The sequence below is a fragment of the Ascaphus truei genome, chromosome 11 (genome assembly GCF_040206685.1).
Source record: "Ascaphus truei isolate aAscTru1 chromosome 11, aAscTru1.hap1, whole genome shotgun sequence".
NCBI classification, from domain to species: Eukaryota; Metazoa; Chordata; class Amphibia; order Anura; family Ascaphidae; genus Ascaphus; species Ascaphus truei.
The window spans coordinates 42,457,059-42,470,029 of NC_134493.1; the positions used below are offsets into that span (position 1 = coordinate 42,457,059).

General features: G+C 45.6%; 1 protein-coding gene across 2 annotated transcripts in view; it reads left to right on the plus strand.

The window, feature by feature from the left end:
• The window catches only part of DRC3 (dynein regulatory complex subunit 3), an 18,328-nt gene extending 5,413 nt beyond the window's left edge, over positions 1-12,915 (plus strand). The window contains exons 4-13 of one of the 2 annotated variants that reach the window (XM_075565879.1): positions 917-1,083; positions 1,630-1,776; positions 2,573-2,692; positions 4,474-4,586; positions 5,240-5,414; positions 6,611-6,742; positions 6,854-6,924; positions 11,154-11,277; positions 12,126-12,257; positions 12,456-12,915. In XM_075565879.1, coding sequence (XP_075421994.1) covers positions 917-1,083; positions 1,630-1,776; positions 2,573-2,692; positions 4,474-4,586; positions 5,240-5,414; positions 6,611-6,742; positions 6,854-6,924; positions 11,154-11,277; positions 12,126-12,257; positions 12,456-12,566 — 1,292 coding nt within the window. In that variant the 3' untranslated portion in view covers positions 12,567-12,915. The remainder of the gene's footprint in view (positions 1-916; positions 1,084-1,629; positions 1,777-2,572; positions 2,693-4,473; positions 4,587-5,239; positions 5,415-6,610; positions 6,743-6,853; positions 6,925-11,153; positions 11,278-12,125; positions 12,258-12,455) is intronic. The other variant, XM_075565880.1, reaches the window with a different exon arrangement.
• The last annotated feature ends 56 nt before the right edge of the window (positions 12,916-12,971 follow it).

Sequence of the window (12,971 nt, forward strand, 5' to 3'; positions counted from 1 at the left end):
TAAACCCCTAAAACTAACCCCATACCCTAACTGCTAAGACCCCTAAAACTAACCCCATACCCTAACCACTAAGACCCTAAAGCTAACCCCATACCCTGACCACTAAGACCCCTAAAACTAACCCCATACCCTAACCACTAAGACCCCTAAAACTAACCCCATACCCTAACTACTAAGACCCTAAAACTAACCCCATACCCTAACTGCTAAGACCCCTAAAACTAACCCCATACCCTAACCACTAAGACTCCTAAAGCTAACCCCATACCCTGACCACTAAGACCCCTAAAACTAACCCCATACCCTGACCACTAAGACCCCCTAAAGCTAACCCCATACCCTAACTGCTAAAACTTACTTTCCCTTAGAAGCGGGTGGTGTCGGGGATTCCAGCAGCGGATCGGCTGCGGCGGAGGGTCCGTCTGCAGCCAAACACCGGCGATCATTTGGTCACGGCGAGACGGCCGGCGACTAAATGTCCCATTCCGGGCAGTGGCTGCCATTTTTAACAATCCAAAAACTAGGTCTGCAAGCAGTTTAGTGTAGCAAGCATACAAGGGTTTGTTGCAATGTATGTCACATTTATCACCTGTAGTGCTGTGAGCTAAGTCAGGGGGGCTCATCTCCAGTCCTCAAACACCTCCAACAGGTCAGGTTTTCAGGATACCCCAGCTTTATCACAGGTGGCTTAATCAGTCCTTGCTTCAGCACAGATGGCTCAATCAGAGTCTCAGTTAAAGACTGAGCCACCTGTGCTGAACCTGGGATATCCTGAAAACCTGACCTGTTTGGGGCTTGAGGACTGGAGTTGCGCACCGCTGTGTTAAGTGACAAGTTCACTTCCCCTGCACTACCTAACACAAAAGCATCCTTCTTCTGGCAACAGCCTCGACTCTGCTCCTTTTTCTCTACCCAGACTTGTCCTTTAACAACATCGAGGAGATCGGAGGGCTGGATGCTCTGACCAAACTGGAGGATCTCAGCTTGCACAACAACAGAATCTCTGTCATCGAGAACATGGACAGGCTGAAAAACCTGCACGTCTTATCCCTGGGCAACAACAACCTGACGTCCCTGGAAAATGTAAGGCTGCAGGAAGGAGGTGACGGTGTGTCTGCTGCTTCTCACATTCCCTCCCCTGGTACTTGGGAAGATGAAGACAACCCTCTTGACTCACTCATTATCCACACATTGCAGTTAACAGGTCAAGGAAAAATGTCTGTGTGGACAAACGGTATTTGTTTTGCTACTCTGCTCGCAGCTGCATGGCATGAAACAGGCGTTTCAGTCAAATTTGCTTCCGTTGGATGCAGGGTATTATAAGCAAGGAAATGATTGCCTGCTCAGACCTGGAGCAGTTTTCTGATGATGGAGAACGATGCAAAGTGTGATAATCCCATAATAATATGTGCATCGCCTTATTCCTTCCTACTGCAGCTACTAACGGACACTACACATTGTTTGCCTTCATACATAGATCACAATGACATACTGGTATGTCTCTTATCAATTAATGTCTCGCCCTTCCTATAGGAAATGATTGAAACACCATGCAGATACAGTGAGAATCTGTTAACAGCTGCACAGACCCTCTCTGACGAACCTTTCCTTTCCCTCCCCACACACCAGATCATGTACCTGCGAAACTTCAAGCAGCTACAGGCGTTAAATCTTGCCGGGAACCCTCTGTCCGAAGCTGAACTCTACAAAATGTTCATCGCTGCTCACCTCCCGGGACTGGTGTACCTGGACTTCAGACTCATAGATGAGAATTTAGTAAGCGCACCTCCTCTCTCCGAGTATTTTATGTTTCTAGTCCTTTTTATCATAGTATACAGAAAAGTGTCAATGCCTGCTAACAAACCATATATATGCGCATGTAAGCCCACCTCACATTGCAACGCGAAGGACATGGCGGATGTGTTTACCGGTAACCCCTTGAATGCCAGAGTGGCCAAAAATGCATGGTCTTGCAATAAGTGGCTGACCCTTCTGGCAGTGAATGGGTTAAGGGGCATTGATGTGGCCAGCACAAGTCCACCTTTTTGGTCTACAGGGAAGAGTAACACTGGTAACAAGATACTCAGGCTTCAGTATGGAAGACATTTCGGGGGCACATACCGTTTTCTTAGAGCTCTGATTGATGAGTGGGATTAAAGCATGACACGTGTGGATTTTACATCTGTTAGATGTTTTGTGAGAAAACAAAAAACAAGTCGCACCAGACACAGTTGATATACTCCTAGCAAAGCCAGGGGCGCAACAATATTTTGCTAACCCTTGTTTATAATGTTATCATTGAGCTCAAATGACGTCAATATTCAGGTGAAAAGTGGGTTCCCCACCTACATTTTAGTAGCAGCCTCTGGGTAAAGATACAGATTGTGTTGCACCGTGTACAGGCCCTTGCTGCACTCTGAGTACCCCCTTATTGAGGTAAGCAGCACAATGCTACACTGTGGGAAGTAATGTGTATAACACAAGTATCTGTATAACGGTCAGCATAATTTCTCAGGGCACTTACCAGTTGGTACCAGCCTGATGGATTCCTCCGTATTGTATCTTTGAGCAGAGAGACATAGCTTATGTTAAGTACCAGTATTCCATTGAGGAGCAGACACAGAATGAATCCCTGGCACGGCACAAGCAGGAGAAAGATGAGCAAATGCAGAGAGAGCTGGACTCACACCAGGTACTTTCTCATCAGCTTCCAATAAATGTAACACAAACCTGTGTCTATTTCGCTTAGTCCCACTGCTCAAGAGCTGCACCTCCACTCCCCACTCCCCACTATACACCCTATCATACCTCACCTATTCTACTATACCTCACCTATTCTATTTATTACACCTCACCTTCCATACTATACCTCACCTATTCTACTTATTATACCTCACCTATTCTATTTATTACACCTCACCTTCCATACTATACCTCACCTATTCTATTTATTACACCTCACCTTCCATACTATACCTCACCTATTCTACTTCTTATTCCTCACCTATTCTACTATATTCCACCTATTCTATTTCTTATTCCTCACCTATCCTACTATACCTCACCTATTCTACTTATTATTCCTCACCTTCCATACTATACCTCACCTATTCTATTTATTACACCTCACCTTCCATACTATATATCACCTATTCTACTTATTACACCTCACCTACCATACTATACCTCACCTATTCTATTTATTACACCTCACCTTCCATATTATACCTCACCTATTCTACTTATTATACCTCACCTATTCTACTTATTATACCTTACCTATTCTACTTATTATACCTCACCTATTCTACTTATTATACCTCACTTATTCTACTTATTATACTTTACCTATTCTACTTATTATACCTCACCTATTCTACTTATTATACCTCACTTATTCTACTTATTATACCTCACCTATTCTACTTATTATACCTCACCTATTCTACTTATTATACCTCACCTATTCTACTTATTATACCTCACCTATTCTACCTATTATACCTCACCTATTCTACTTATTATACCTCACTTATTCTACTTATTATACCTCACTTATTCTACTTATTATACCTTACCTATTCTACTTATTATACCTCACCTATTCTACTTATTATACCTCACTTATTCTACTTATTATACCTCACCTATTCTACTTATTATACCTCACCTATTCTACTTATTATACCTCACCTATTCTACTTATTATACCTCACCTATTCTACTTATTATACCTCACTTATTCTACTTATTATATCTCACCTATTCTACTTATTATACCTTACCTATTCTACTTATTATACCTCACCTATTCTACTTATTATACCTCACCTATTCTACTTATTATACCTCACCTATTCTACTTATTATACCTCACTTATTCTACTTATTATACCTCACATATTCTACTTATTATACCTCACCTATTCTACTTATTATACCTCACTTTTTCTACTTATTATACCTCACTTTTTCTATTTATTATACCTCACCTATTCTATTTATTATACCTCACCTATTCTACTTATTATACCTCACTTATTCTACTTATCATACCTCACCTATTCTACTTATTATACCTCACTTATTCTACTTATTACACCTCACCTATTCTACTTATTACACCTTACTTATTCTACTTATTACACCTCACCTATTCTACTTATTACACCTCACCTATTCTACTTATTTCACCTCACCTATTCTACTTATTATACCTCACCTTCCATACTATTCCTCACCTATTCTACTTCTTATTCCTCACCTATCCTACTATACCTCACCAATCATATCCTTACAATGTCTTCCTTTGTACCATGTGACCCACACCTTTGAACCTCAGTCTATCGCCAGAGCCTGTTGCCGGACCCTCTGGCCGGGAATGCATTAAGGCTTCTACACACCCACAGGGCTGTGGCTGCAAAATGGGGTGATTATTGCACTGCAGCCATTAAACGTGCTGTTTGTTTTAAGGTTGCCTACGTGGAACATCTGAACGGCCCGTTCCTTTTCGAGAGCTTGTACACAGAGGATGCAGACGGCACAACGTTATCCAGCCTGCCCGCAGTGGCAGAAATAGTGGACGAATATCCTTTGCAAAGTGCACAAGTCACTGTTTAACATTAAGCTTCCCAACCACTACAGATCAGCCTCCAGTGATGCAGTATTCTGTCTCCTCCAGAAAACAAAAGATCTTTTTGTTTGTTTCATATATTTGGGATAGAAGCAGTTAATCCGGTTTCACTGCCAGAAATGCCTTGCAGGTTATTAAACTGGTTAAAGCTTAGAGCTTCAGTGCAGGACAAAAAAAAACAGAATGGATAACGTTTCGGGCAGCAGCCCTTTCGTCAGAGCACCCCTCCTCCCCCACCAGGTCAGGCCTTCAGCACAGATGGCTCAGTCGTATATAAAGGTAGTTTTCAATAAAGGTAATCAAATAGTGTGTGTTTGTGTGTGTAGTAAAATGTATGCCACACAGCACTCAATTGTAATGCAAACAAAAACCTGTATTTAAGAATACATACACACTTAGTTCCAACGTTTCGGTCCAGAAAGGACCTTCCTCGGGGTGCTGCCACTGGGATTGCCTCTTTAAATCAAACCAGCTCTTTGCTCCCCCTGTTACACATTCCCTAGGCAGGGGGGGCTTGCTGCTCCAATGTCATCTTCTCCCGTGTTACAAGGTGTGGAGATAGGGATGTGACCTGCACACAGTGTGATTCCTTAGCGCAGACGTCACATACAGGAGTAACTGTGTAACAATCTGCCAGAGCGTATTTGAATACGGCCTCGTACATCACAAGAAGCGCGAGGCAGAGATGTCCACTTTCAATGAGTGTCTTCTGGAGGCGATGAGGGAGAACCAGGAGGAAGGAGCCAGGCAAACGCAGGCGTTCGAAGATAAGAACGATGAGGTAAGCCAAGAGGGACTACCAGCACTGCCTTTGGGTCATAGCTTGGTCTTTGAAGTGGGAGATCCTAGTTTGGGACCCATTGTCGGCTCCATGTGAGCTTGGACGCGTCTGTAAATTAGATTTGAGGGATTTTGAACGCTCAGTGAGTAAAGACAGCGACACTGCAAACAATGACACAGAGTCTGAAGCAGGGGAACCTGGTTCAATTCCCGGTGTCGGCTCCTTGTGACCTTGGGCAAGTCACTTTATCTCCCTGTGCCTCAGGCACCAAAATCATAGATTGTATGCTGCTCTTTGCAGGCGCTATACTGTAACATTCCTATGTGCCGCGTACCGCGCGCTATACTGTAACATTCCTATGTGCCGCGTACCGCGCGCTATACTGTAACATTCCTATGTGCCGCGTACCGCGCGCTATACTGTAACATTCCTATGTGCTGCGTACCGCGCGCTATACTGTAACATTCCTATGTGCCGCGTACCGCGCGCTATACTGTAACATTCCTATGTGCCGCGTACCGCGCGCTATACTGTAACATTCCTATGTGCTGCGTACCGCACGCTATACTGTAACATTCCTCTGTGCTGCGTACCGCGCGCTATACTGTAACATTCCTCTGTGCTGCGTACCGCGCGCTATACTGTAACATTCCTATGTGCTGCGTACCGCACGCTATACTGTAACATTCCTCTGTGCTGCGTACCGCACGCTATACTGTAACATTCCTATGTGCTGCGTACCGCGCGCTATACTGTAACATTCCTATGTGCTGCGTACCGCGCGCTATACTGTAACATTCCTATGTGCTGCGTACCGCGCGCTATACTGTAACATTCCTATGTGCTGCGTACCGCGCGCTATACTGTAACATTCCTATGTGCTGCGTACCGCGCGCTATACTGTAACATTCCTATGTGCTGCGTACCGCGCGCTATACTGTAACATTCCTATGTGCTGCGTACCGCGCGCTATACTGTAACATTCCTATGTGCTGCGTACCGCGCGCTATACTGTAACATTCCTATGTGCCGCGTACCGCGCGCTATACTGTAACATTCCTATGTGCTGCGTACCGCGCGCTATACTGTAACATTCCTATGTGCTGCGTACCGCGCGCTATACTGTAATTGTGAAGCGCTCAGTCTCATTGTGATAGACCTCACATTACACCGACGTGTGATCTGTGTGTTTGCAGTTTTTTTACGAGCTCCCGCAGAACACGGACCTGCAGAACCAAGACGCTAAAATGTTCCAGTACAATGAGGACATCAGCCAGCTGATGGACTCCCTGCTGACTCTGGAGCTTCAGCTGGTGGAGCAGTTGGAGGTAAGACTACGCAGGATGTAATGTACCACCTGTGTGGTCCAGCCCTCCCCTCACTAACAGTGCAGGAAGATGTGGGATACACTGTAACTAACCTCCACTTTCCCCTCACAGGAGATCATCAAGGATTATGAAAGAAACGTCTCTGAGCTGGTCTCATCATTCCTGGAAACAGTCCAGGGCTTATATCCTTTGTGTGGATGCTCAGTTTGGAGAGAGTTCTGTAGGGCAGGGGCGCTCAACTCCACTCCTTAAACCCCCACCCCACCAGGTCACGTTTTCAGGATCTCTGCTTCAGCACAGGTGGTTCAACCAGTTCCTGCTTCAGTACAGATGGCTCAATCAGTCCCTGCTTCAGCAGGGGGGGGGGGGGGGGGCTTGAGGACTGGAGTTGAGTTGAGGAGTAGGGAAGAACTAGACCAGGATTTTTTGAGGAGCAATCCAAGCAATTTCCTACATTTTTTTATTTTTATAAATCAGTTCTGTAGTATTGGATAATTGATTTTTTTTTTTTTTAATTCAACTCTTAATGCCATTTTTAACAAGCATCAAATTAATACACTGAGCATCCTTTGATTTCTATAAGATCTTTGTAACCCTTTCCTGTTTGTGATCATGTGTTGCCAATACTCCCAGCCGTTTGAGCTGCAAAACTGTAACAATAGACAATGTTCCATTAGTAATATAAGAATACATTGTAGCTGCTGAGTTACACCGACTGTAGGATTGATAACTGAAAGGCGGCCATTTAGTGAACCCTGGGAAGCAGGATCTTTGCTGATCGATCACGGGAGAACGAATCGATCGTCAGCTTAGGTAATTAGCTTTCAATAAAAAGGTGACAAAAGGCTGCATATATTAAAACAAAAGATCATGTCTTTTCTTGGAAGTGCGGCTTGGATTGCCTCTAACTGCTTTCCTGCTAGAATCGCCTGCAGTAGCCTAGAAACAATATTATCTACACCACGCTCACTAAATATGATTACTTCCCCCTCTGGCCATGTGATAGAAGCCTAATTACAGTACTCTACCTGGATTATAAACTACATAGGGCAGGAGTTCAATTCCTTCTAAAGCCGAACAATGGACAATATTAGGCCGAGTATTGGCAGTTATAATGCAGACTGTGCAGGTTTTAGTTATTTTCTGCAACTCCAGTGGATAATTGCAAGTTGAAGTCTGTTTACTTGAAGACCCCAGTGCGCATATACCACATCCAGCAGCTATGTTCTAGGATCCCGTGACACATTGGAACAGCATCATAGAAACGCCTGACGTTTGGTCATTCTCTGCCTATGGCAAGTTAATAGCTTTCAAAAAACCAAATCTCCCTATTCTATATAAAAAATATACACTGCTGTAGGCTTTTTAAATTCCCATGATGTAACCAGATAGATCCCCAAGTCATTTGAAGACTTGTGATCACTTTTTAAATGACTTTGCCCCCCCCCCCCCCCCCCCATCTGGCTCTCTTTCTTTCTCTCCTCAGACTCCCCTGTTCTTCTCCTTGGGGACTTCAATTGCCATATTGATGACCCCTCTCTCCCTTGGGCTTCCCGCTTTCTTTCTCTAACCTCTTCTTTTGGCCTTCAACAGTGGACTGCAGCCAGCACCCACAAGGATGGCCACTACTTAGACCTGGTTTTCACTAAAAACTTCTCTCTCTCCGACTTCTCCATTTCCCCTTTTCCTCTCTCTGACCATCACCTCATCTCATTTTCTCTCTCTCGCTTCTCTCCATCTCCATCTCGCCCTCGTTTTTGCAGAAACCTGCACTCTATTAACCTACCAGCTCTTGATTCCACTTTACGCTCCTCCCTCTCCTCTCTCAGTTCCGCTTCAGACCCTGACAACCTGGTCAGGAACTACAACTCTGCCTTATCTTCCTCTCTTGATCTTCATGCCCCACTTTCTCTCTGCCGTCCTCGCCCTTCTAACCCCAGACCCTGGCTAAACTCCCACACACGCATGCTGCGTTCCTCCACTCGTTCCTCTGAACGCCTCTGGAGGAAATCTCATACGCTCGCAGACTTCATTCACTACAAATTTATGCTATCCTGTTTCAACTCTGCCCTCTTTCAGGCTAAACAAACCTACTTTTCATCACTAATCAACACACACAAGTCTAACCCACGCCGTCTCTTTTCTGTCTTTGACTCTCTACTCAGACCACCCTCAGCTGCCTCCTCTTCTTCATCCATCTCACCTCAGGACTTTGCTGACTTTTTTAAGAAAAAGGTGGAGTCCATACGGCAGAACATCCCATCTGTTGCCTCCTCCCATCCCACAATGCTTCCCAACTCTCCTCCTGTCTTTCTTGACTCTTTTTCTGCTATCTCGGAGGAGGATGTATCACTGCTGATCTCCTCTTCGCCCTCTACCACTTGCCCACTTGACCCCATTCCCTCCCATCTCCTAAAACCTCTTGCTCCTTCTATAATCCCTATGCTCACACAGATCTTTAACTCTTCCCTCTACTCTGGTACCTTTCCTTCATCCTTCAAGCATGCAACCGTTATACCATTACTCAAAAACAGCAAGCTTGACCCTACCTGTCCTTCTAACTATCGACCTGTCTCCCTCCTGCCTTTTGCCTCCAAACTCCTTGAACGTCTTGTATTCTCTCGATTGCTACACTTTCTCAACACCTATTCTGTACTAGACCCTCTACAATCTGGCTTCCGCACTGCTCACTCTACTGAAACAGCCCTCACTAAAATAACTAACGACCTCCACGCTGCCAAAGACAGAGGTCATTACACTCTGCTCATATTACTCGACCTCTCTGCAGCATTCGACACCGTGGACCACCCTCTTCTCCTTCACATTCTCCATACTCTTGGTATTCGGAACAAAGCTTTATCCTGGATCTCCTCTTACCTCTCCCATCGTACCTTCAGTGTCTCTTTTGCTAACACCTCCTCCTCCTCTATTGATCTCTCTGTGGGGGTACCCCAGGGCTCTGTCCTGGGACCCCTTCTCTTTTCTCTCTACACACTCTCTCTAGGTGACCTAATCACATCTTTTGGGTTTAAATATCACCTCTATGCTGACGACACACAAATTTACCTTTCAACCCCTGACCTTACACCTGCTATACAGACCAAAGTTTCTGAATGCCTCTCTGGAATATCATCCTGGATGGCCATCCGCCGACTGAAACTTAACATGGCAAAAACAGAGCTCCTTATACTACCTCCCAAACCTGGCCCTACTACATCCTTCCACATTGCTATTGGAAATACGATCATTCACCCAGTAGCCCAAGCACGCTGCCTAGGGGTCACACTTGATTCCTCTCTCTCATTCTCCTCTCATATTCAAAACGTTTCTAAAACTTGTCGCTTTTTCCTCCGCAATATCACAAAGATACGCCCTTTCCTCTGTTACTCAACTGCTAAAACTCTGACTCAGGCCCTCATTCTCTCACGTCTCGATTACTGCAACCTCCTGCTGTCCGGCCTTCCTACCTCTCACCTGTCTCCCCTACAATCTATCCTAAACACTGCTGCCAGAATCACTCTACTCTTTCCTAAATCTGTCTCAGCGTCTCCCCTGCTGAAATCCCTCTCCTGGCTTCCGATTAAATCGCGTATCTCACACTCAATTCTACTGCTCACTTTTAAAGCTTTACATTCTTCTGCCCCTCATTACATCTCAGCCCTAATTTCTCGCTATGCACCATCACGACTCTTGCGTTCTTCTCAAGGATGTCTTCTTTCTACCCCCTTTGTATCTAAAGCCCTCTCCCGCCTTAAACCTTTCTCACTTTCTGCCCCACACCTCTGGAATGCTCTTCCCCTCAATACCCGACTAGCCCCCTCGCTATCCACCTTTAAGACCCACCTTAAGACACATCTGCTTAAAGAAGCATATGAATAGCACTGGATAATCATGGACACATGACACAAAGCTTGGCCTCCTGCAGACGCACTTACTAGTATTCCCTCCTACTGTCTCTGTACGTTCTCCCTACCTACCAATTAGATTGTAAGCTCCTCGGAGCAGGGACTCCTTCCTTAATGTTACTTTTACAGTATGTCTGAAGCACTTATTCCCATGATGTGTTATTTATATTTGTTATTTATATGACATGTATTACTACTGTGAAGCGCTATGTACATTTTATGGCGCTATACAAATAAAGACATACATACATACATACATAGAGATTATAAAAGAAGCAGGTGAGCTGAATAGAATCAAAGTGTGGGATTGTAGAACCTAAAGATGATATTGATTGTTTTTCTCTCAAAACATTCTCTGGAAGATCATCCCCTTTAATGTTGCCGTTCAGTGCAGCCGAGATCTCCAATCCTCAGGTGCCTCTACTTCAGGTCCACTTGTTTCTTGGACCCTGCGGTCAGTTGGTCCCATGACACCCTCCAGCTATCTCCTTAACGTTCACCATTACAATGGCTCAGGTGAGAGACCTGGAGAACCTTCACCACGAGAAGCTCCTGCAGATCTCCATCAATACCTTGGAGAAGGTGGCCAAGGGAGAGATAGATGAAGATATCTCAGACGACCTTCGATTAGTAAGTGACTCGGAGAACGAGAGAGTCACTGACAGCCTCCAACAAGCGTTGGGTCCTCTGGGACTTCTTCTCTTTTTGATAAATCGGGTGCAAGAGACCTTGATAATCTCCAGTCTTTGAATAGGCAATGGGAGCAGGCAGCTGGGCAATACCAGATACTCTGCAGTTCACTGGGCCAAGAGTGTGAGGACCCGCAAATCAGGGTGACCAACAGAAATCATGGGGCCCAGGACAAATGAAAGGAGCAGCCCCCCCCCCCTCCGACCCATAGCGCACGTAACAAAAAAAAATTTGCGCACAACTTTTACTTAACAGTTTTCGTCTTATTGCAATATGGAAAAAAAACACTACAATGCAATCTGTTTATTTTTATATTTTCAACAAAAAGACAAAGATATCCAATATGACAAAAGGCCTGGGGGGGGATTCAGTATGGGTCTGGGGGGGGGGGGGGGAGGTTAGGTATGGGCCGGGGGGGAGGGGGTTTAGTATGGGCCTGGGGGGAGGGGTTTAGTATGGGCCTGGGGGGAGGGGGTTAAGTATAGGCTTGGGGGGGTGGGTTATGTATGGGTGGGGTGACTGACATCAGTGACTGCCTGGGTGAGTAGTTGACTGCCTGCGTGGGTGACTGCCTTTGACTTCCTGGGTGGGTGCCTGCCCCTTGACTGAGTGACTGTCTGGACCCATGTGTTCTGAGCCAGTATTGGTGGTGATGTTCCCCTCACACCTGCTGGAAGGGAGAGGGATTAGGAGGTACGATCCGCACCGTTACGTTACTTGGCAGGCTGTGTAAGAGACCGGGGAGTTTTCACGTTTGATTTCCAGTTGATTAACTCTCTCTCCGGCAGCTTTTCGTGGACAAAGACACAATCGTTAACGCGGTCAACGCCTCTCACGATATCCACCTGCTGAAAATCGACAACCGCGAGGACGAACTCGTCACCAAAATCAACAGCTGGGCCACCAACCTCATACAGAAGGTAAGATACAGCCACTGCCTGCCTCCTACACAGGGAGGCTTGGCTCATGGAGATCACCCCGACAGCCGCAGGGAGTGTAGTATGTTATATAGAACAGCGAGTAGCTGCCCCCTCTAGCTATGGAAGTGGTGAAGGCCCACGGTTCATCAGACCTCTCCCCCCACCCCCCCCAACCCTCTGTGCTCTGGACCCTCACAGGTGCACAGAGATGAGATGCAAAGGAACCGCAAGCGAGTGGCAGAAATCACCAGTTACATTGACCACGTGCGGGACGAACTGGACAACATGGAGGTGCACGAACAGCTGTGACCGGCGGCATTTCTATACCAGGGGTCGGCTTCTCTGGCAACGCTGTATAATCTTGGCTGCTGGGAAAAGGCTCCCCCTGGTGGGGCACCCAGCTGCACACTGTGTAACCTCTACTAATAATGGGGATTTCTTTTCATTATCTTAACCCTTTTCCTGCTGGAGCTGTGAGCACCTCACCTTCAGTGCTATACCGGATGGTTTCTGTAAGAATTACACGGGTTAGCTGCCTTTAACATCCCCTGTGCTGGGAGAACATGCTTTGCTCTGACCCTCCAGAAGCAAATGGGTTCATTTTGGTTTTACAATTTATTGTAAAGATGTATTAATAAATAAATTGTTAGTTCTTTTATATATCTTTCTGCCCAGTGTGTATGCTGAGAAAACACACTATTGTGATTGGACAGA